This window comes from Aplidium turbinatum, chromosome 16, assembly GCF_918807975.1.
Source record: "Aplidium turbinatum chromosome 16, kaAplTurb1.1, whole genome shotgun sequence".
Taxonomy (NCBI): domain Eukaryota; kingdom Metazoa; phylum Chordata; class Ascidiacea; order Aplousobranchia; family Polyclinidae; genus Aplidium; species Aplidium turbinatum.
In genome coordinates, this window is record NC_137487.1 from 14,170,090 (window position 1) to 14,195,413 (window position 25,324).

At 37.3% G+C, this 25,324-nt stretch overlaps 1 protein-coding gene across 1 annotated transcript in view; it reads left to right on the forward strand.

Annotated features, from left to right (window-relative positions):
• The window catches only part of LOC145786007 (rho-associated protein kinase 2-like), a 36,202-nt gene that overhangs the window by 552 nt on the left and 10,326 nt on the right, over nt 1-25,324 (forward strand). The window contains exons 2-25 of the mRNA XM_082597698.1: nt 116-197; nt 495-655; nt 853-930; nt 1,435-1,610; nt 2,394-2,478; nt 2,775-2,888; nt 4,820-4,989; nt 5,518-5,612; nt 5,893-6,052; nt 6,447-6,477; nt 7,235-7,264; nt 8,834-8,925; nt 9,286-9,457; nt 10,023-10,208; nt 10,712-10,868; nt 11,095-11,201; nt 11,573-11,720; nt 12,205-12,365; nt 12,587-12,709; nt 17,897-18,028; nt 18,382-18,485; nt 19,303-19,492; nt 22,863-22,956; nt 25,115-25,275. Coding sequence (XP_082453824.1) covers nt 116-197; nt 495-655; nt 853-930; nt 1,435-1,610; nt 2,394-2,478; nt 2,775-2,888; nt 4,820-4,989; nt 5,518-5,612; nt 5,893-6,052; nt 6,447-6,477; nt 7,235-7,264; nt 8,834-8,925; nt 9,286-9,457; nt 10,023-10,208; nt 10,712-10,868; nt 11,095-11,201; nt 11,573-11,720; nt 12,205-12,365; nt 12,587-12,709; nt 17,897-18,028; nt 18,382-18,485; nt 19,303-19,492; nt 22,863-22,956; nt 25,115-25,275 — 3,009 coding nt within the window. The remainder of the gene's footprint in view (nt 1-115; nt 198-494; nt 656-852; nt 931-1,434; nt 1,611-2,393; nt 2,479-2,774; nt 2,889-4,819; nt 4,990-5,517; nt 5,613-5,892; nt 6,053-6,446; nt 6,478-7,234; nt 7,265-8,833; nt 8,926-9,285; nt 9,458-10,022; nt 10,209-10,711; nt 10,869-11,094; nt 11,202-11,572; nt 11,721-12,204; nt 12,366-12,586; nt 12,710-17,896; nt 18,029-18,381; nt 18,486-19,302; nt 19,493-22,862; nt 22,957-25,114; nt 25,276-25,324) is intronic.

Below are 25,324 nucleotides of genomic sequence, written 5' to 3' on the forward strand. Positions count from 1 at the left end.
GCAAAATTAGGCTACCTACAGTCCTACACATTCTCTTAAAAAAAGTCTGTGGATCATTTACGACCTTAAAAATAATGAATAAAGGTTGAAAATCTTGTTGATTTTATATTTTCAGGATGGACTGAGTGCATTGATAACGGATCTAGATACTCCTGCTTTAAGAAGAAATAAGAATGTTGAAAGTTTTCTCAACAGATGTAAGTAAATTATTCACTTTCAAACTACAAGTTCATTTCCAACTATGTGAAGGCAGCAGCAACAAGATTGGGACATGCTTATTTTGATTTTTGAATTGTAGGAGCGAAAATAGATATTTCAAAACCCTTCAAGCAAATGTGGATAGTTGATTTAATGGGTTATTTGTCTCAGATTGCATGTCGACTGTCGAAGTATGGCAATTTTTTTTGCATATGATTTGACTGTTATTTTGTGATGTTAACTATGTTACCATAATTTCCCTAATGCCTTCATCCAATGAATGACTTTGATTTTAGACTCTGTCGAGACGAAAAGACTTAGAGACAAGCGGATGAAAGCATCGGACTTTGACATTGTGAAAGTGATTGGCAGGGGTGCTTTTGGTAAAGTTCAACTTGTTCGGCATAAACCTTCCAAGTGTGTTTATGCAATGAAACTTTTAAGTAAATTTGAAATGGTAAGTCTTTTAGTTTACAAGTAAAGATATTTGAACTTACACACGCCTGAATGTCATAGTTAAATCTTTTTTTGTTTTTCTTAAATTGTGTTTTTGTTGCAATAAAACTTTTTTTCTGCAAGTAGTATCTTACTCATTCAGTCATTGAGAAAAAACCTAAAGTTCTTAGCTTTCCATTTACTTGACATTTTTCTCAGATAAAAAGATCAGAATCTGCTTTTTTCTGGGAGGAAAGAGATATAATGGCGTTGGCTAATTCAGAGTGGGTTGTCAGGGTGAGTTCTGTTGTTTGTTGAGAGTTTTGCTATGCACTAGCACTTGAGCCACCTCGGTGATGTTTAAAGTCATCATAACAAATGAACTACATGGTTTTCGGTGAACACGTGTCCAACACTGTCATTTGCAGGCCTTCTAGCCATGTTTAGTAGATCATAGACTACCGGTATCTTGTATTATTTCAGTGTATTGAAGAGTGCTTTTTGGAGAAAGTAACAAATGTACATAGCCTAGTACCAAAGAAAGTACTTTTAGTACACTTTAGTATACAAGCAGAATCAATCTGTTATGCAAGCAAATAGGCTAAGATAAAAAAAAAAGTTAGCTGACCAATATACATACAAGAGAAAATGCACTATAATATAATAGTTAATACAGTATATATAAAATCGATCTGCCAAAAAGCCTAAAGCTTTTTGTAATCATAATGTAGATTAGCTTTTACAACCCATTGCTCTGAAGATCCATATGATCATGTTGATTTATGCTTAAACATTTTTCAGCTTGTTCATTCATTCCAAGACGAAAAGAATCTTTACATGGTTATGGAGTTCATGCCCGGTGGTGATTTGGTTAACCTCATGTCGAACTACGATGTGCCTGAGCGGTGGGCCCGGTTCTACGCAGCCGAGGTCGTGCTTGCACTTGAGGCCATCCATTCAATGGGCTATGTCCACAGGTACTATTTGATTTGTATCTTTTGGTGTCTGTGACTTAAAGTTTTCGATTTCTTGTTTTTGCCAGTGCAATTCATATTGCTATTCCAGGTTAGAATATTTACAGCATTTTAAATGTTTCTAAGCGATGAAGCAATATGACAAACCAACTTAAATTAGGCAGAATGACAATTGGTCGCGCGGTTTAAACATTGTGTCTTTTCTAAAACAACCTTAATATGACAGAAAGCAGACATGTGAGGTTGAATCTTGAATGTTTCCTATTGTGGCCCGCATCTTCACACAGGAAGGTTTCGGTTGTCTATTTGTTCTGTCCTTTCACGTCATACAGCCTCAACCCCAAGTTTCATTTGCTTGCTGTTGTGTTATTTATTTGAGCAATTTGGTATGATGAACATTATACTGCTTCGCCTAAATAAACCAACTTGAGCAAGACATAATGCCTGCACTATTTGTGCATAAAGATTAAATTCCATATCAACCTATCAAGTACTTTCAATTTCATCAGCTCCCTGTCACTTAAAATGCTACAATCCTATGTTGTAAAACCCTTCTTTTTACATTGTTTCAATATCCAAAGAAAGAAGGATTTCGTTAACTTCGGCATCTTGTCTTCATCTTCACTTTTTTTCTTGTGTTACGTTTTTGGCACAACAGTTTCCTCCTTAATGCAAGTTGCTTAAATTTACATTGTTTCAATGTGAGACGACATTTATTCACAAATTGCCAAAAGTGTTATTCTTATGTTTCTCACTGCAACTACCTATCATTCTTCATGTACTCAGGGATGTGAAACCTGACAATATGTTGTTGGACCAGAACGGTCACCTGAAACTCGCCGACTTCGGGACTTGCATGAAAATGGATGAGGTATGGGTCGCATGGTGCAAATGTTTCAATTTCTTATTGTTTTGAGATGCGTTGGTGATCAAAGTCATTGGCTATTGTGATAACCAACGATGAGGTTCCTAGTTCAAAATATCGCAGAACCTCAGAAGAGAAATGCATTAGAAAAATATCTCAAAATATAGAAAAAGAACTTTGAAAACGACAATGTATCTCAAACAAAAGTGCGCATCTGCACCTAAGAAAACTGGGAAGCGCATGTGTTTGCATTCACTCGTGAATAAGAAAGTGACGAATAAAGTTAACAACAACCATTGCAGAAAGGAATGGTTCGCTCAGACACAGCCGTGGGAACTCCAGATTACATATCACCTGAAGTGTTGAAGTCTCAAGGCGGGAATGGATATTACGGAAGGGAGTGTGACTGGTGGTCGGTGAGTGCAAGTACCTTTGTCGTGCAACAATGGTTGCAGCAACGGAAAAATTGTTCTTTTTGTGTTGAATCAACGTCCAGGTAACTGCGCAGACGGGAAATCAGGTGATTTTTTTCAATGATTCACGGTCTGCATACGTTCCTGCATTGTAAAAAAAAACGGCTGATTTGCTGTCTGGGATAGTGTCATCATCCGCAGGAATATTTTTATGGTAGTCACTAGTCAGTGGTCTACTCTAATGTTACGCCAGCATACGAGAAAGTTTCATGTCATGTGGCAGTCTTGATGATAGTATGATGCGTTTCATACGTCATGACTTGTAAATAGAAACACTTTTAATACAGGCGTCTCGAAGTGCAGCTGAGCATGTTAGTACCCCAAAATCCTAACTCCATTGCGCCGATTCCGTATGACAAAAAATTACGAGGTTCATTGTTGTTTTGAGGTCTTGAACCCGCATCTACCTGTTTGTGTTTACGTGCTCCTCCATTAAGCTAGAAAACAGAACGTGTTGAGTAAACATTGTGCTTTTTATGTTGGCTCAGTACGATTATACTCATCTAATCCAGTCTAGAAATGGATTCTTTTTGCAGACGTTGAATTAATGTAAAATATTCCCTACTGAAAAAGTAGGTTATAGGTGAATTGTTCGTAAACAGTTGTTCGTAAAACAATTGTTTGTAAACAGTTGTTCGTAAAATTAATTCTTTGTAAAACAATTCTTCGTAAATCATTTCTTCGTATGCATCAATTGTTCGTATAGTGAATTGTTCGTAAACAGGTGATAGGTCAATTGTTTGTGAACAATTTTTCAGTTGTTACTCAGGGGCGCCCGAAGCGGGAGGCAGGGGGAGGGCATCATGGAAGGACAGGGGGCAATGGTGCCCTTTTAAAGTCATGTAAGCTACTGCACATTTTGCAATATAACAATTTCTGCCATTCGCTTTTAGCCTAATTATAACACAGGCCAACAAAAAAACTTTGGCACGAATAAAGGTGAGAGTCATTTTAAAGTATTTCAAGGCCCCTGATTCCGAAAATGCACTTTGGCGATTTCGAATTGGCTCTAGGTTTCGAGATATTCGACAATCAAAATATTTTTGAAATCGTTAATCAAAAACTTTCAATCAAAAGCTCAAAATAATATTCACAGCACAAATTCTGCAACACAATATCATGATGTTCTTCTTTGTATACCGGACACTTGTATCATTACTCGATAGTGAGCTGATGATAGATGAGCATTATCGCTATAATCTTATCTTAAAAGTTTTAAAAAAATTGGCCTTTCAACTACAAAAGTGCTCTTTTTCATAATCCTGCCCCCCCCCAATCAAAAATTGTTTCGGCGCCCCTGTTGTTACTCGTGCAGGACATTTCCTTTGAAAATGCTCAAATTTCCAATGAGTAGTTTGTTGCCCTTGTGCGTTAAGTGCACTATAAAAGTCTATAATCTTTGTAATAAAGCTCTCCACCATACAAAAGTTTTGGCTTTCCTTTTTTGCTGCCATTCTGAATCAGGGACTCTACAGTACAGTTACACTCTGTCTGCTCGTCTACAGCACGTCACATCTAGCATATCTTTAGCACATACGCTACCCTAATTAATTGTTCGTAAATAATTGTAACTGTTTTACGAAAAATTAGTATTACGGTCAATTGCATGCACGAAGAAATGCTTTACGAAGAATTGTGTTACGAAGAATTAATTTTACGAACAATTGTTTACGAACAATTGTTTTACGAACAACTGTTTACGAACAAAACGTCGGACACCGAAAAAGTATGGCCCGAAAGATTTTCACGCCTTTATTAAAACGCCACTTGGCGCGAGTCAGTTGCAGACGAGACGGTGCAGTTTTCGAACTACGTCACGTCCCAAAAGTCGTTTCCCATCAGCATAAGGTTGTTACTCACTGCATCCATCGCAGGTGGGCGTCTTCGTTTACGAAATGTTGGTCGGGGATCTTCCTTTCTATGCCGACTCCCTTGTGGGAACATACGGCAAGATAATGGATCATAAAAACTCTTTAAATTTTCCTGACGATGTCGAAATCACGAATGACTCGAAACAGCTCATCTGTGGATTCTTAACAGACCGGTAAGATGCAAATGTTTGTTTGTGTTTTGTAGCCCAACAAGAACACTTCTGAATACTGAAAAGTTTGGGTGTTCTGTGTTCATCAGGAGTATTATCGTTTCTAGTTGCTAGAACCAACAACACTTCTATTCTAGCATTTTCTGTATGTTTTTTATCCATTTTGTGCTGTTTTTTTCTTATCCTTGGATTCTGTCAACATGTGGCTTGTGTAGCACTGCAAGCACTTTACCCCATTGCTTTCTACCATTTTTCCAAGCCTTGAAAATCAGTTAACTAGCAGTATTACTTTCAGCCCTTGTCGACGTAGACGTTGGAATAACTTCATTTTCACGTGTTTTTCACACGGTTTTTCACTTCAAACTTCACGGTTGTATGTTATAACCGATTATGTTGAAAGTACACGTTTTTAAAGATCAGCTGAGAATTGTATTATACAATGTACATAGATTGTGAAGTGAATGCTGACTAGTCAGGGTTGCGCAGTTGGATTTTTATTTCAACACCTTTCTTGACAATTCACCTTTGTAGAAGCGAACGTCTTGGCAATAATGGTGTTGACGAAATCAAAAATCAACGCTTTTTCAAAAAAGAAACCCAGTGGACCTTTTCGACTCTGCGTGACAGTAAGTGATTTTTTATAATCTACGCAGCCAGTGATGCAGTTTAGAAATATATTTTGATGTGTTTGCGTTGTCTATCTTTAGTATTAGCCTGCAAGTCGCGAGATCTATACGTGCAGACGTAAGTTTAAATAAATACAGTTTCTCTTAATTATTACAACATAAACTGCCATAACCAATTTTACAAATAAAACAACATTAATGGTTAAAAGAAAATAGTTCCGTCAGGCGACTGAAAACTCCTTGTTTCATATTCATCCGCTGACCTCCTCTTATCGTCCAGCTGTGGCGCCTGTTGTCCCTGACTTGGATGGGGATACAGACACGCGGAACTTCGACGACATTGAGGAGGAGAAAGGAGACACAGAACAGTTTCCTCCTCCAAGAGCATTTGCAGGAAATCACCTTCCTTTTATCGGCTTCACGTATTCCTCCGACTCACTGTACGTAGAGCCTCTATTATGTAATGTTAAAATCAACATTATTCATATAATAATAATATCAATAACTGTAATCTAATGTTGCTATTTTTTACAAACATCTAATGTTCTATTATGCAATTATAAGTTTGCGGCTAGCAGTGAAATTACAGGTGTTCTAAAACAACTTATATCTTACATCAAGATTAGTGAGTGATATGTCAAGTGTGCTCATCTTTGGTTGAATAAAATGAAAGTTTCACTCGTAAGCTTACAAAGTTTTTGGTGCTGTCGAAGGATAGATTTCATGGTGAAACAAACATCCTGGGTTTTGGTTTAGCTCGCACCAACCCACCTTTGTCTGACAAGCAATCAACCTCTGCAAAACTTTTAATTTCATGTGAAATTTTACCAACAGATACGACAAAGGCCCGGTCAGCAGTGACGTGGTACGTTTAGCTTTCACTTTGAAACAATTGATTGTTTCATTAATTGTGTATATTGATTACGTATTAACTTTAAAGTTGAAAACAGCCTCTAACCAACAAATAAAAAGGCTCAGAACGCAGATACTAATTAAACTTATGTTCAGCAAACGTTTCGAAAAGTGAAATGTCTTCATCTTCAGTGCTACTAACTTTTTACATGGCTGTCGTTAGTTTTTGTACATTTTGACACTCATTTTTTTATTAGATTAATCAGACGTTCCAACCATGTGCTCCTAAGCCTTTAACCAGTTTTCGTGATGTTTTCTTGGAAGGCACGGTTGCGCTCAATGAAATATATTTTAAGTTTGATAACGTGTCGTTTTTAATTTTGCTGTCTATTAAAATCATTTTTTCTTTATACTTGTATTTTTGTTCACATTGAACATTTACGTTGTTTTACGTTTGTTTCCAACACTTATGCACCTTGTTGCTGCAGCCTCCATCTTTCTAAAATAAAGTAATATGGTGTTAAAGTAAGATGGCGCACTCGTATTCATTATTCATGCATAATAGAAGTCGTTTGCTTTAGATTTTTCCATCTCGATTTTCTTTTGATGTATCCTGATTTTCAACTTATCGCTAGTGCCAGTTAAACTTCGTCTCAGTTGTGAACAAATTTCTGTTTGCATAGCAATGCGTTTGCAGAGACATAGCGTCAGTGATAATAATTGCCGCTTGTGTAATGTATGCATTACGTCTTTGTTTTGTTTTCTTCTAGAAAAAGAACGGTCCCGTCAACTCGAGCGAGGTGAGAATTTGTTGCACAAATGACGTCATCGTTTATTTATAGTTGTCAAACCAAACGCATCGCTCCAGTTTGTTACAAGGCTAGCCAGCAAATCAGTTGTTTTTTACATTAAATGCAACGTCTGCAGACGTTGAATCAAAGTAAAAAAAGGACTGATTTGTGGCTGAGATGGCGCTTTAGTTATGCAGTCGATTTTGTTTGACTTATCCAACATTCACGACGAACTGATATTCTGCGTTTACCATGAGACAGATTTTTTATTGTAGTTTTCATTACAGCATCCCGGCTTGCAAAGTTTGTAATTTTTACATTGGTTTAAGCTGAAGACGTTAAGTCAGTAAAAAAGAACGTACTTTACTGGCCAGTAGCCCAGCACTTCTTTAATAAACTCTTCTCATGGGCGATATCTCTCAAAAGCTTTCAATTATGATCTTACACATGCTTTGAGACACGATAGGTTGTCTTGTATTGTCGTCATAAAGCCACACATGTCACGAATCTAGAAAAAGTCTTCAATTTGTATGAAGAACACGCTCCTACTTAATGCTAGCCGCTTGTCGATTCACGCATTATGAAATGTGCACGCACCGTGCTGTCTTGCCATCACGCAATCACTTCATTCAGCATATCTACACTGCGCTAATGTCACAACGATACACTGCTGAGAAAAGTTTATGTTGCATTATGTCGCCTGACGGTGCATCGACGCAAAAAGAAAGGTTTTTGCTGCGTGAGTGCGCTGTGCTTCTAAATGTCTAGCAATTGTTTTTCTTTACTTATATCGCGCCAAGCTGTTAAGAATAGGGTTAATTGTTGGTTTTATTACTTTTTGATAAAAAACAAAGCCATGGAGTTATATTTTTGCCATGGCAACATAATATAATGTGTTACGTCATAGAGAAGACAAAGACTTGACTTTATTTTCCAGCCTTAGCTTGCGGCTTGATTTTTTAACCTGGTGAAAAATCGTGTGAACTTTTATGATGATGAGAAAGATGCGGGAAACAATGCAAGACAATTCTTTTCATGGATCATAATTATTAATACACTGGCAATAATGTATCAGCAGAATTCAAAAGTTTTCTTTGACCCACACTTTTTTTTTTACTTCTTAGACTATGTCCAACTTTTTGTTTCTTTTACTTTGCATGTCTCACCCCAGACAGCAAATCAGTCGTTTTTTGCATTGATTCAACGTCTACAAACTTGGGGCGATGCTAGTATTTATCTTCATGCTTTTAGAAGTCTAGGGACATATGTGTTTACCTTTTGGTTGATACTCTGCCACTCAGAGAGGAGATTTCATTTCTCTGACAACCTGCTCAGAAATACGAAGATTTTCTATAAACTTCCTCAATATGATTCTTGTCATTCTTTAACCTTGTGAGAGGAATTTTTGTTTCTTGGGCGTTGCTTTCTCAGTGTTATGAAATGCACTTTTGCGCGTGTTATCTGTGGCAACCCAGTTAGATTTGCATCTACCTTTAGCGTTGTTGTATAGTATTATTAGATTTTGTGTAATATTTTCTATTCAACTTATTTGTTCACTCTAGCATGTTTTTTTTGCAGGACTCTGACAAATTAAGACTCAAAATCCAAGATCTTGAAAATCAACTCCAAAGTGAGGTCAAGATAAAGCAAGAACTTCAAAGCAAATATAAGTTAGTAGTTCAAAATTAGTAGTTAGTAAGTAGTTAGTTAGTAAGTAAGTAGTAGTTAGTTAGTAGTTGGTTAAGTAGTCAATTAGTTCAAAGCAAATATAATTTGTAATAATTATATTTAATTTGCTCTGCTTTGCCTTTTTGTTTAGCATTGAGCACTTTTTGTAGTATTAATAGTTTTCATTGTTTTAAGTTAGTAGTTTGTATCTGCTTTTGGTAAAGAAACGTATCTCTTCAATCTACTTTCTCAATGATACTTTGCGGCAATTCACGCTCATCAACGCTTGTCTACCATACAGATGTTAAATCGTGTGTTTTCATCAAAGTGTTTTGAAGAAATGATTGATCTTTTTTCTGCAGCACCTCCGCCACCAAGTTGGAGACCGCATCAAGGGACATGGAGTCCGACAGGGACGCAAGAAGGGCTAAAGAGTCTGAACTTCGTCAACTGGAACGAGACAATGCTCTCCTGCAGCACAAACAGCAGGAGATTCAACGTAAAGCTGAAATGGAGACGGAGAAAAGAAAAAAGGTAAATGGCAACTCTTTTTTCGTATGGTGACTTCTCACAGGTATTTTTGGTTGTTTGTGAAAACGTAAAATATACGTCAGTGCAGGGGTGTCGAAGGCCCGTCCTCCCGTTCAAATTACACCACTGATATGTCGTTTTTCAAGACCATGTTCGGCTGCATTGAGTTGCGTTTGAACCATTTGGTTAAAAGATTGTACGTATAATTAAAATCTGCATGAAACGCTTTGAATAGTTGAGTACGGCATTTGTTTTTTTTTTCATTATCATACTTTGTGGAATTCAAACTTATGCTTAATGGTTAAAGATTTAAATTAAGTCCACTGTGAAGCATAGTGATAATTTTGCAGTGCTCTTCACTTTCAGGCATGCTATCAATTATCTTGAAAAAAAAACGACCGTGTTTTTCAGTTAGTCTTGAACCTGGGTCCCTCTGAGCATTGGTCATGCACTTGGCCATTCAGCTAACATATTTTATCGATTGTCTGACTGTTCCACTCTTGAACATAAACTTTAACTTACTTAAAAAAAGCCGACTTTCGGATGACACGAACTTTCAACCTTCCAGCTTGAACTCGATGTATCGTCAATGACGCGGCAACTGGACGACCTTCGCTCTCAGACAGCGGAACAAAAGAAACAGGTCGCCTCCGCTCGGTCGGAGCAGCAGAGGATCGATGACTTGCAACGAAAATTGAAAGCGGAAAGCGATGCAGTGACGAAACTGCGCAAGTCACAATACGAGTTAAAAAAGGTAACTGGTCATGCAGTTTTCAGTTGTTTTCATGGTCATTACCATTTCTATTGTTTATTTCCTGGTCGTAACCGCAAGTACCAACTGGGCAAACTAAACTTGTTACAACCCCGACAGCAAAATTACCGTTTTTACATTAATTCTAGCTTTGATGACGTTGAATCAATGTAAAAATGGCGAATTTTGCTGCCTGGGAAATGTCACTACAAAAAAATACTAAAGAAAATGTTTCTTATAAATGAAGTCGTGATTGAAATCGTGAAATCGTGAAATAAATGAAATCGAGCATGGTCTGGAGTCTTCTGAAGTAACAAGTTTTGCTTTGCGTTCAATTGATTGAGAAGAAAAAATTCTACAATCTCATGAAGTTTTTGAATTCTTCTTCTTCAATTGCCTTGCCTGAACCAGGCATCGACGGCCTCAGATAAAAGCTTTTTTATAATCGATGAAGCACAAGCATCTTATTTTTGAATCACATAAACCTAATCACCACAATGTTACAGAGTGTTTCCGACCTTGAAAACACAAATAACGATCTCCGCGAGCAATTGTCCTCCACGCAAGAGAAAGTGAAAACCTCAGATCGGGCGAAGTTGCGAATAGACACTCTTCTTCAGCAAGAGAAGACGCAAGGAGAAAATAGGGTCACTGACCTCCAAGGTTTGGATTGGATTTCTTGCATTTGTCTTTAAAACCATATTAACCATATTTTCCAACAAAATAATTGTTGATATAAAACTTATAAAAATGACTTTCCGGGTGCAGAAACGTATAACTTTGAACATATTATAAAAGTCGTATCTACAATGTCCTCTCTCTGGAAGTAAACGGAATTCTCGCTGCGTCATGTTATTTTCGCTGCGTCACGTTTCCATTTTTTTCTCAGATCACGTGAAGAGCTTGCAGCGAGAGACAGAGAGGTTAAAGGACCAACTGAGCAATAGAGAAGCGGAAAAGAAAAGTGCCGAGGAAAAACTTTCCGTTCTAGAGAGGGTGTGTTATAATACCATAGCCTTTTGTATCCCGACCACATATATAATAGTTAACAGTGTTTAAGCCGTGGCCCCACCTTTAAAATTAGATGTTTATGGCTATACTTTACACAAAACGTCTTTTCTGTGAAAGGTTTAATTTCGATTGCTGTTTTGATTTGATAAATGAAATCGCCATCTTACAACTGTAGTGCTTTTAAATAATACTTTTTCCCATAATGTGACATTAATGTATATTGTACATAAGTATTGCGGCTACGTGCTTTTCCTTTATCATCACACACAAAGTTCTAATTGTATTTTTTGAAACGAAAAGTGCGGTGATTTTGACCATTCGAAAGCAGTTTAAGCACCTACAATATCATCTTTCAGTTAAAGGCAAGCATGCAGTTTGAAATGAAAACGTTGCAACAAACCTTGGACAAGGAAATATCTGAACATAAAGCAACAGCCGCTCTGCTCGACGCTGGTACCAGAAGATATAAATCAATCCAAGGGGCCAAGACTGAGGAAATGAAAAGTATTCTCTTATTTTAATCTTTTATAGCTCGGCAGCTCTGTTTTTGTTTTGCGTGTTGCTATTTGGGGTAGCTATGTCATTTATACTAAAGTGTGGCTTTCCGCTTAGCTGTTGTGCAAACTTTACATTTACATAGCTCGTAAACATAATGTATTATTCGTGTAACTGCGTTTCCATAAACGCTTTGGCAGGATGATTCACGGCAATAACATTTTATTGAGTTCAAACATACTTTCTTTCATTGTGGATAAACTAAATGCTTCGTCATGCTAAAGATTGTCCAACAAACGCAGGCATCATTATCTATGGTTGAATGACACAGCTTTTGCGTCTACTTTTCAGTGCAAGTATGTGGTCACTGTTAGTACCTTTATCTTAAATTAAACCATTCTTTTTCAAAAAGTCCCTGTTATTTCGCCGTCCCCTCAAAGAAACCATTTTGTAGCGGCGTATATGTTGTCACGCCCATTGCGTCATTGTTTAGATCTCGAGCGCCAGTTGTCGATGGAAAAACAGACACGCAGCAAGCTGGAGCAGGATACCACGGCATTGCAGAAGAAAATAACTTTGCTCGAGTATGACCTGAGGGAGGCGAAAACTAACCAGAAGCAGATGGAATCGGTCAAAGAAAGTTCAAATAAAGAGGTAGGACATCGATGTAATGTATGAAACTGCCAAAGTAATGTTTTATAACCACGTTAGAGAGTGATCTTCTTCCATGATAGCAAAACCCGTCATTTTTGCATTGATTCAACGTCTGCAGAATCATGTAAAAACAACGGATTTTAATGTATGGGTCAGAGAGTTAGGTAATTCACTGGGCTGCATTATTCAACCAGATCTTCAATTTCAACTTTCATTCACAGATCAAAGCTTTGACCAAAGCGAAAAACGACGAACTACAAAACAAGCAGCTTCTTCAATCGGAGCTGAACAACCTTAGAACGGAAATCAATGCACTCAAAACCACAGAGGCCCAAGCAACCAAGGTAACGCAGTTCCCTGTCCAAAAGATAACATACCTGTTAAATTTAGTATTGTTATATTACCAAACATTCACTGTCTTTTCAACTACACACCTTGCATTTTAAACACATTGTGTGCCACCACAGTTCTTCTTCTTCTTCAACAGTTTGGTCATGTTTGATCAGCTGTGATCTCCCTTATGAACTGCCTTCATTTTGTACTGTCTTTTGTTTTTATTAGTGCTTCCGGCATGCTTTTTATTCCTGTAATTTGCTTGAAATTGTCAAAATATTTCATTTTTTGTCGTCCTTTTGTTCGTTTGCCTTGCACCGTCCCAGTCAACATTGAATTTTCCACCACCACAGTGTAGTCTAGATCTAGACCCAAATCGATATTGTTCCAACAAAATTAAAAGATGTTTTTCTCTTATCAGAATGCTGCAATTCTGCAAACTTTGAATGGCATTCAGGATTGTTTTGCTTTCTAGCATTGTAGTTACCTGCTATAGAAAGTAACTGACGTTTCACGCATCTTCACAGTTTGCATCCTCGGATTGAATAACACACAGTATATAAAAATATATGCCACAAGTCAGTGATTGCAATAGAAAAAAAGTTAATCACACGCTTGGAATAGTATTTTAATAATTATAGTTGATGGGTCATTCCATGCTTAATGGAGCAAAAAAGTTAGAAAAGTTCACCCACCCTCTCAGAATTTGGTAAAATTAGGTTCATTTGAAAGAGCTTCAAAATTAAGGCCAAACAAAAAAAAATTGAGCGAAATTGGTCAAGCGGTTCAAAAATTGCAGACATTTTAGTTTTTTGATTGTTTCGAATTTTTTGGTCACGCTTGAGTGATTTTCTTCTTGTATAGCCTCCCCCTCAAGATAAAATGATAATTTTTTTTTTCAATTCCATGTTTTCTTGGGTGCTGAGTTTAAAAATCACATTTTCATACTTCTAAAATCATGCTTTCACAGTGAAAATTGAACTTTTGGTGTTTATTTTCCGAAGCCACTCATGCGTTGCGCACCTAACCAATCACTATACCAAAGTCACCAAGTTGTCTTTGAAGACTTTTATTTTCAAGACAACATAGTGCCATTGGCGTTAGCTTCATAATAAACCCGTTATAAAACAGCAATGTTGGGTTAAGTATTTTTGCTCTTGTTCTTCAGATATTTTTCTGCAAAAAACATTTTGGAAGAAACTAACAAATGTTTCATCAACAATTAAAAATGCAAAAAGACATTAACAAAAAGACAGATGTTCTTCTACTCACAAAAATATCATGACTCCTACTAGAAGTATTACAACTAACAACAAGTCAGAAAATAAAGCAAGAATAAGTTGAGTAACTGTAAACGACTACCTACTAGACGCTTATTGCAAAAACTTCATATTCACATCCGAAATCACTCCAAGAGAAAGTGTATAGGTTCGACCACGTCCATGCATTTTCGGACAGGGTACTTTGCAAATTACATCAGAGTAAGGAATGTTACAAACATCCTCATAAATCGGCCACGAAAATGATGATGATGGACCAGCAGGCTTCATAAATTTAACCTCAGCATCTTTGAGTTCGTCATTGGTACTTAAAACGATTCCAATCCACCATTGCCCATTATATTTGCAGGCAACAAATTCCATCGGCTGAACAGCTTGATACTTTGGTAGTGAAAAGAAATTTGTTCTTCCCGCATAATCAGCATCACAAGCAACATATTTATAACCAATCACACCCCTGGAGAGAGGTTCAAAAAGGTGATACGACCGTGTACCAGGAATGGTATTTCCACCTTGAAACCTCGTTTCCAACATTTCTCGTGCATCTTTGAGTGTATCGGTCAACAGGTGTTCAAACGTTATGCCATCAATGTTATTTTTACAGAATTGCATGAAATCAAGAACATTTAGAATTGATGAACGTTTTTGCAGGCTTGCACGCTTTACTAGTCGTTTTACGGTCCCCCCTATACCATCGCATGGTGATTTGCCATGACTGGTGGCAAAAAACACCCATTTTGCAGCAATACCAAAGTCTTCACTATGACACAAGAGATTAATAAAATTTTTGTAGTTCTTGTATTGCTGTGCACAACCATCTGAAAAGTATGTTATAGTGTCGACATGTCCTAAATGTTGTGTTATCCACTTTGTGATGATCCGCTGCACCTCATATACAAAAGCTACATCATGTAGCAAGTCTTCTGATAGAACACAAAAACTACTACTACACAATGTTTCATTGTCATCAAGAAAATAGATAACGGCTGGGTGTAGTGAACACTGGGAATTGTTCCAATGAAAACTTTGAACTTCATCTTGTATGACATAACTGTAGTTCTCTGCAAAGTCCAGCAGAACAACTGCTTCATTAGTACTTAGATTGCATTTTAGGTTTTTCAAGAAAGTTGCCTGGCATTTTGCAACATAGGCATGTTTTTTTAATTTGAACATTGATGCAGAAAACATGTGAATAAAATCATTGACTGGCTTGGTAATTTTTACAATTTCGCATTTGTTTGTTGAAGTCCATTGTTGATATGTTATTTCCTCTATGATGTCTTCTTTCCTAAACCATTCTTGCAAGCACTGTTCCAGTGTTTCGGCTCCAGGGCACAATGAACAGCAGTCAAGCATACAGTCTTTGTTAGTGTCACTGCATACTATGATCCTGATAAAATCTTTGTACGTTTTTTGTTCCAGTTTACCCCCAAATGAATGTAGAAGACCTTCGACCATTAGCTTTGCATTCTGGTGTGTTGTGCATAAACATACACTGTGTGTCCCATATGCTGATACAGTAATACACTGCTTTGGGCGCAGACTGTAAAATGTGGACTTTCCAACTTTTTTGTCTGGGTAGGACTGACAATACAAAGAATAGAGCTCATCGATATTGCACAAAAGCAGTCTCTTTTGTGCATGTACGTTTCTTGCCAAGCTGACATAATCTTTTTGGCCTGGCATTATTCGAATTAGTTCAAAAGAATTCTCATCACCAAGATAGAATTGTCGAATGTGGTCCTTCAACTCCTCTGACAGATAGTATTTGGCTCCTATTTTATCAGCTGATGGAAGAATGCCTTTGGCTTCTTTTTGCTTCATGGCTTTCGAAACCATATATTTTGACACACCAAAATAATCTGCTGTTTGAGCAATTGTCCAAGATTCTGGCTTCAAACTCAAAATTTTAATTTTTTCTTCTCGGCTTGATCTGCTTGAATCTAGTTTTTCTTTCAATTGCAACATCAATGCATTTAAGTCATTGGCCTTCTCTTCCAGAGTCTTGTCATTTTGCTTTTGTTTAGCTGTTTTAGGTGATTCAAACAGAGATTCTTGGTTTGGAAGATCAAGGGTTAAACACATTTCTTTGTTTAAGTTTTCTACAGCACTTGTCATCTTTTCTTTACCATAAGAAAGCCGTTGTTTTTTGGTAAGTGAATGAAGTTTTACAGGTGATTTTCCAACAATCGACAAAATTTCATTTGTTCGCTTTCGTGAACATTCCACTTCAAGTGTTTCTTCATGACTGTCATAAGAGGAGATCATGGAGTCATCTGATAAAGAATCTTCGTTGTCATTTGAAGTATTTCCTTTCTTTTGTTGTTTCAATTCTTTGTTTGCAATACAAAAACATTTGGGACACATCTTTTGTCCAGGTACAGCATCCCTTCTGATATTGCTTGTTCTCAAATATTGAGCCATTTCAAAAGAAATATTGCGAACTCCTTTAACAGGTTTTTTGTTGTGATTATCATAAACGTTTAAACAATTTCTTTTAGTGTTGGCATATTTTGTTCCAAATTTGTTCTCATGGTTAAGACAAATCGTTGCATCTTCTCCCAATATCTGTTCATTTAAACCAGCACGCCATATATAAGTTTGCCTCATATCTTTATCCATATTAGAAAGTAGTAGAAGTGCATGCTTTCCTTTGACTTTTGTAGATTTATGACAATCTTCTAATTTTAGCAGTCTAGCAAATGTACATGGTGGTAGATCACAAGACATTCTCATCAGAATTCAGCTTGACCAGGCAAACAGTAATCATAAATATATTATTATCGCAATAGTATCATATAATCACAATCGAATGCACAATGCTCTGCAAAGACAAACAATACAAAATGCATTACCCAGACAAACGTTACCCAGGGCCTAGCCTATATGAGTTGTTTGCAGTTATTATTTGTAATTATGTAAAAGATGTCAGTTGGTTTTGACATAATGTACATAAAAAGCTGCTGACACTCCAGAGAATGCTGACACTCAATGTAGTCATGCATGAGGACGAATGTGCTTTTTCGATAGGGGAAGGGGAAACTACATTGGTGTTGCTGGTGTGCTCAAGTATAAAATTGAAACTGGCAATTGCCAAGTGGGTACAGCAATATTTCTCCAGCATAATCTTAAAGGAACTACTTACCAGTGGAAGAAGAATAAATAATTATGTAGGCAATAGCGGATTGTTATGTGACAAACTTAAAATAAAAAGCCCAACTTTGCTGCTTAATAACGGGTTTCTTTGAAAGCTAACGCCAATGGCACTATGTTTTCCTGAAAATAGAAGTCTTCAAAAAATACTTGGTAACTTTGGTATAGTGATTGGTTAGGTGCGCAACGCATGAGTGGGTTCGGAAAATAAACACCAAAAATTCAATTTTCACTGTGAAAGCATGATTTTAGAAGCATGAAGGTGTGATTTTTAGAATCAGCACCCAAGAAAACTAGGAATTGAAAAAAAAAAATTATCATTTTATCTTGAGGAGGAGACTATACAAGAAGAAAATCACTCAAGCGTGACCAAAAAATTCGAAATAACCAAAAAACTAAAATGTCTGCAACTTTTGAACCGCTTGACCAATTTCGCTCAATTTTTTTTTGTTTGGCCTTAATTTTGAAGCTCTTTCAAATGAACCTAATTTTACCAAATTCTGAGAGGGTGGGTGAACCATGGTGTTCCATTAAGCATGGAATGACCCTGATGTAAGATAAGATATCATTTTGAATTTTTGGTGGATAATCGTGGATTGAAAGGTTGTTTCATGCTCCAGATTATGTTGTTTTAGCTTTAATTGAATCGCCGATTATTTGCCAGCGATTACATTGAAACAACGTTAAGTTAAGTTGTGACAACGCTGATATGATTAGCGACCTCTTCCTCATATCAACACCTTGAATTGATCTTTTCGGTTGCAGGACGCGTCCCAACTGCGCGAAGACAAACAGGGTTTAGAGAAGAAGCTGCAGAGGACGAACAAGGAAAGACAGAACGTGGACGGACAAATGCGAGAGCTGCAAGACCAACTTGAAGCCGAGCAATATTTCTCGGTATGTTGCGCGTGTCAGTCTATGGTTTGAATTGAAACTGGTGAAAATTTCCCGCTTTTTAGCAGAAGTATAAAATGTATAACCCAGTTCATATTTGTGCAGTTTTGTGTTGATCGATGTGCGTGTGTTTTACTTGGATTCTGTTTGTACCGCATAAGTTGACGCACTGTGCGTAGGTATCTGGCGTAACACCTGAGAGTTTGAAGAAAATACGTAAAATGTGGTATTCAATTGGCTTTCATTCAAATACTTGTGGCAATCTGTGAACGAAGCAAACTTACGTGAAGAAATTATGCATACGTTGAAAAGACGTTAATAATCGTAAACTTAAGCATGCAATTACATCTTTTCAGACTCTCTACAAGACGCAAGTGAAAGAGCTCAAGGAGGAGAAGGAAGAGCTGGAAAAGAAGAGTGAAGAGGAGAAGAGCGATATGGCCGTGCTTAGAGATGAGAGGTTTGAAGCTTCAGTCATTCGTATGTTGCAATACCCTCACTTAAAAAGAAGCAACTTAGTTTCGTAATCTCGTTCTTAGATTTTTTTCCTGCTGTCTAGCAGCTGTTAGACTTGTATATCCGTACAGGCTTAAATTAAAGTTTTGAATGTTGTGAAGTACGATTTGCTAAAGCCATGTCGGTGTTTTAAAAATAGAGTATTCAATGCACCACCAAGAAGTTGAAAAAACTTGTCTTTGAATAATTATGAAACTTTTTACTACGTTGTTCTGTACATAGAAACTGTGCAGAGGTATTTGGCTGCGTTGGCTTTTTGCCGCATTTAAAACCTCTCCTTAACTTTAATTGAGTTGCTATTCCGGCCAGTTTATTTTGATACTTTTCTTGTGGGAATGATTTAACAAAGGACCCTTTTCGCTGTTTCATTTGTTGGATGCTTCTTTTATCAGAATGCTGAGTTAATGAAAAATCACTACACTGACCTTAGAAAATGAGCCTTTTTACTTTTAGCCTTTTTCTTACGGCCATGTGTGTTATTTTCTCTTGTTGTATGTCTCAAAGCTCTCTAATGTTTCAGTTATTTGAGATAAAGTTCGGTTTCGGTTTTGCGAGTTTCTTTGTGGTTGAGGTTATAAATTTTTGAAAGTTTTGGTTTCTTTTCCGGTGTTTGTAGCATGAAAAATCCACGGTCTCAGAGTGTCACGTGACCCACTGAGTGCCGAGCAACGTGTCTTTGTCTCTTGTAACGAGTGTGTTTCAAAAGACACAAACCCACATACGCACACGTGCTACAAAAACACACAACCCCATCCTGACAGGGTTACAACTTTGACCGCCGAGCTGTCTGCTGCTATTGGTAAGGCTGACCAGGAGCAGGCCACGCGGAGGAATCTTGAAGCGGAACTGGCCGACGCGGAGAAACACCGATTGCAGCTTGAGTTGGAAATGCGTGAGCTTCGTGAGTCGAATGTCAGCCAACAGGAAGATCTGAAAAAGAAGATTTTATCCGTGAGTGAAGTAGGCTCAAACACAACAACATACTCCACCACCAACATTCTACACCCAATTCACGACAACATTATCAAATACCACTTCGACCATATTTCAATGATTTGCGCCGATTTTTGCTTGTGCGTATTGTGAAGTCGTTTGGTTATTTTGTGCATTTTTATGTTGTTTTTATTATTATTTTTTTTTGTTAGCCGTTCATTGCATGCCGATTCAGTTGGTTTGCTAAGTTCAAAATCAAAGGTTCGGTCTTGATTGGAAAAATCAATGGAAAAATTTTACTACTGAGATTTGATTGCCGGATGGAATTGAGCGTTGATTGCATCGTCGGAAATTGTATGTCGTCGCCTTATATGGCCGTTAGTTGCTAACAAATGCTGTAATTTTCTTTCGTTGTTACAAAGACTGTGAATATGAAAGCTAAGTAACAAGAATTTTTCAACATCAGTTTTTCATCAGCGTACAATATCCTGAGTCAGCAAATTCTCAGCCCTGATTGACATTTGCTTCATTGTATATGTATACGGCTTGTCATGCGCGTGGTTTATCACACAGAGATACTGTAGTCACGCAACTCCAAATGGTCCAAGACACCAACTCAATATTAGAGCAATGGCGATCACATTATGAGAGCGAGATAGTCCATCTCCAACTTGCCAAAGTCGAGCTCGAAGGACTCAACCGACAGAACATCGCTGAGAAAAATGACGAAATTGCAGCTGTGAGTTGTAGCTGGCAGGCGACAGTTTGCTGCGTTACCACCGGACCTCATCTGCTGTTCTAGCTGCTACTTGCTGTCATTAATAACACGGCTACTGATGTCCTTGTGTGTTGCTTAAAGTCACATCTTACTTGCCCAGGAGAGAGTAACGTAAACTTTTAAATTTCACCATGGTGTTGGTAAAGTAATAAAAAGCAGTGTTTATCTCTTTTTTATAAGCTTTTTTGCGAGTTTTAAATTTGACTGGTGGCTAATTTGTTTCATACTTGCTTCATAGCTTCATACCTGCTGTAAAGTAATGGATTTGCTTCTGTATTCGAAAGTGGCAGGCGGGCACAAACAGGAGATGTGACTTTGATCTTTTTATATCGTTTTTGCTTGATATCGTTTTTCTGAAACTTTTTATCTTGGCAGCATGTTTTGCAAAGGCATGAAATAATTACGCTTGAAACCTTTATCCCTAATTTTAAGCTTGCAATTTTTGTATGGCATTGCATTTTAACATGCTTTCAAACGAGTTTGATATTTTATTGTATCTTTGTGTGATTTCAACTTCGGCTATTATTAACTTTACCGTACAGAAAAATGCCTGCGAAATATATTGGCTAAACACTAAACATAGTGCTACAGCAGCTATCATTTTAATCATGATTAATTTTCAACAGTTTATGTGTTCGTAGAGGTGCGCCATTGTGTTTTTGGATTCTTTTATGATGACATTGTAAGATGTTGTAAAAAATTGCTTGTTTCTAATCTGATCCATAAAGCTTGACAGAACTATAGCCCCCGAAGTGTTGGCTTTACCATTTTGACGCGAAACTGTAAGCTGTTTGGATGTTTTTCCAGAATTATTGGCCTTTGGGATCACTTAGTCGCGATATCTGCCGGTCTATGGCCTACTTTCTAGTAGACCATGGTCGGTCATCCCCATTTCTACAACAGGTCATGGCTATCATATGGGAGCGTATTGCTGCTGCATCGCCACCGTAATAAAAATCTATGTAGAAAAAAAATCTTGTATTGTAACAAAAAAGTGATCTTAATTCAGAATAGAAACACCAAATCAAACTATACACTACAGTGTATCCCAACAAAAACTTGAGAAATTGTGTATGTTTTGTCAATACAATTCCAACCTTATAACTGACAACTAAGATTTTATTTCAAGTGGAGAAACTCCAATTAAGTCTTATAACATAAACTTGCTTTTAACTACCTGCTTGGTAAACGACCACGTTGAATTTGTAAGAGCTTTTCTCGATTGCCTTGAAAAAGGCAATTTGTGTCCAGAAGCGTGAATTCTAGACTCTCTTCGACATAGATTTTGCGATTTGTTTACAACAATAACATGTTTTTGTTTTATTTTCATTTTATACTTACTGTAGTTGTGTGTGTCATTTGCAATTAACATATTAATTATAAAGCAGAATTCTCGTTGTATAATGCCTGTTGTTTAACAGGACTGGCCGCATAACCAACTTTTTGGCTCTTGTCGAAATTTAAAAACCTCTCAAAAGGGTTTTTAAAACAGTGCTGCACTGGCCAACCAAAAAGGGAAATGAAGGGGCAGAAACACCCTTTTTTGCATTGATTCAGAATTCAAAGACGTTGAATCAATGTAAAAAGGCCAGATATTGCTGACTGGGTTGCCAACCGACTCCGCACAATATCCTTTCCTTTGCTGTAGCACTGTTTTAGAAAACGACATACCACAATGGGAATTCCAACTCTGTTTACAATTTGCACATTTCGTGGCGATGCGTGTGCTCTTTTTATTGGCTGCTAGTCTGTTTGTTCCCAGACAGTGAAATTCGTCATTTTTGTAAAAGTGACGGATTTGCTGTCTGGGTTGCGCTTACCAATTGCATGTTATCCGCAAGCATTGTAACCCAGCCGGCAAACGTTACCATAAAACGGTCACTTTGTTCGCTGGGATGGTTGCCATGTTTCATGTAGCTGCTGCATGCATTGTTCTAATCATGTGTCTATCGCTGCTCTGTAACACAACATCATTGCTCACATCATCAGCTTAATGTCTGCACAATAACACACACAGACTTTGGTTTTACTTAACTTGTGTGGAATAACAGTTGAATACGTGAATTCAAAACAGGGCCCAACTCCATTTTTTTCAAAATTTACTTTTTAAGCTTTAATGTTGATTTTAAGAAAAGCCAAATTCTAGCAATTGAGCCTCGACTTTTCCATAGTTTTTTTTACAAAATCTTCACTGAGTGAAATTATCTAAGCATACGATCATTATAGAAATTCTTCCACAAAAGTAAATGGCCAAAATAATTAAAACACATTTACCTCTAAAACACCTTTGTGGGAATTGAGTCTTTCTTGAATTCACGTATTCAGTTATAATGTGGATGTTTTTTTGCATTAATTAGAAACTCAAACTTTTTTAATGTTTATCTAGTAAGTTTGTAGTAACATAAACTTCTGATTTAAATTCTTTGTATTAATTCGGGAATTTATCCAACTAAATGTGTCCATGAACATTAAACACACAACAAATTGTTTTACAGTCAGAAGATAGACAACAATTATGAAGAATCAGTTAATATCATGTTTAGACCTTGTTTCATAATTCCTTCTTTCATATAAATTTAAAGCAACTTCTAACGTTCTGCATTCTTTCAGTTGGAAGAGAAAATCCAGTCTCTGGAATCTCGAGTTGAACGATCAGAAAAGGACCGTGCGGCTGCTGAGGAGAATCTCCAGAGGACTCTTATAGGTTTGTTTCTGTCAGTAGCTTCTTCAAATCAACCACCTTTTCGTTTGCAGTAGTTGCTTTGTATGAAGAAAAATGGCGACTGATATACTGTGCACCAATTAATGCTATATGGTATCTATAATACATAACTATTTACAGCAAAAACTAACAAGAAAAAGCTCTACGCCAGGGCTTCCCAAACTGGGGGTCGCGACCCCCCCAAGGGATCGCGTAACGAACTTCAGGGGTCGCAAAAAGTATACCAATTTGCACAAGATACTGCATATTACCACTTTTGCGAGATGCTGTGATAGTTATTAACTTTATTAAGAGTCGCGCACTCAATAGGCTGCCCCTATTTTTGAAACTTCATGAGGTGAAATGGAATCGGAGTAAAAAACTCTTTTACTGCATCGTGAGGTGAGGTGGCTTTCAAAAATCAAAGCTTTAAAATGGCTAGCCAATCAACGTTGAAAACCGAAATCGTGATTTTTCCAACAGAAAAAATTCAGTCTTGGTCCACCGTTTTCGCAATGACATCTATGTAGCTTTTGGAGTTATGCCAAATGTCAGATTTGCTTGAAAAACTGAACGAATTTAATTTTTCCCTCCTAGGAGAAAACATCAATATTTTGCATTGAAATCTAAAATTGATGCGTTCATCAAAAAATTGAACATCCGGAAACAAAAATTTCAAATGAGTTTCGTATCTGAAATGTGCTCGCTTCGCCTACCATTCCAGCCTAAACAACATTAAAATTGAAACCGCCTTGAGACCTGCATTAACAAACACTGAGCCACGGCTGGACTTGCTTTGTGGCAGAAAGCAGTCACACCCAGTGGCGGCTGGTGGTGTTTGTGAGCAGTGGGGCTGCAATAAATAGTCCGGGGGCGAAGCTCGTCGCTGTGCACGCCAAAGGCGAACGATTTCGCTGGTGGTCTCCCCTCAGAAAAATTTGAAAAATCCCATTGAATTTGGTGCGTTCTGAGCATGTTTTTACCCCAAATTTTGAAAAAATACATTCAAACTTGGTTGAAAAGTTGATGTATTCCTAAGCTGTATTTAAAAAAAAAAAAACAGTATTGCTTTGGAGACAAATTTTACTAGTATTGAGCTTAGTCTTGACTAGCCTAGCCGTTGCGTGTACACGGTTCCAGTGATTTTGAGATGCCCTAGGCTGGACTAGCACTTCCTATAGGCTAACCTGTTGAATACCGTAACTCTACAGCTAACACTTTTACATTCATGGCTCATCGCTACACTCCGAAATAAAAACTTTGAAAAGTTTGTAAAGTTTTTCGGGGCTGTTTTCCATGCAGCCCCAACAAATTCAAAAATTGCTGTAAAATACCAAAAGAGGTGGAGCTTTAAGGATAATTTTTAGCCAATCAGAGCGCTTGAAATCCAGAATCTCCGTTTGCAGAGCAGTTTGCTCAATAGCGGTGTTGCCAAACAAAACTTTTAATATTTTAGTTTTCGATTCGCAATTCTTTAAGTGAAAAAAGTAGCCGGGTTGGACAAACAAAGAGGAAAACATATGTTCCCTCTTCTCTTTCAGGTGGGGCTGCAGCCCCATGCCACGAGCCGCCACTGATCACACCCATCACACCGAATAAATGTGTTGCTTTTTTTGTTTTTGTTTCCAGTATAGGCTACCGATAGGTTTCGTTATGATGGTCAGAAATAAATATAAACAAACTGAACACCAATAAATTGTTTTTTGGTTTTCGTTAGGTTTGAGCTTTTCAATAAATATCGCAAATGTATATTTCGCACTGTGTGCTCGTCATTTTAATCGTAAGGGGGCGTGAAACATTTTAGAAGATTAAAAGGGGTCGCGAGAAAAAAAGTTTGGGAAGCCCTGCTCTACGCCACCTAAAGTTTCATGTTAGATGATCATCAGGCTCAAACTTGATGTCAAATTATAGAGAAGAAATGATATATATAAGTATAATGTAATTCCAGAGATAAATTGTAGCAATTGCAAACACAGCGCTCAACGCAGTGGGCAGAGCTGAAACAATTACAGAAAAAACTAACACGTACAAGTTATGCGCTACCTAAGGTTTCATGTTAGATAGGCTAACAGTCATCTGACGGAACACTTTTTTAAATCGATTATAATCTGTAATATATAATACGTATGGACTTTTGTAGTTGTAATCACTGTCATTGTAGCCTTGGAAGAGTCGAAGAAAGTCAAAGATGAGATTGCTGAAACGAAGAAGAGATATGAAAAGCAAGTACAGTACGAAAAAGTGTTAAAATTGCAAGCGGTCAATAAGTTGGCCGAAGTCGTATTCAGAAAGGATGCAAACACCAATAACCGTAAAAACAAGGTAACTTCTCATTGTTGTTTGTAATTTCTCTCTAAAGCGCCATTTAGCT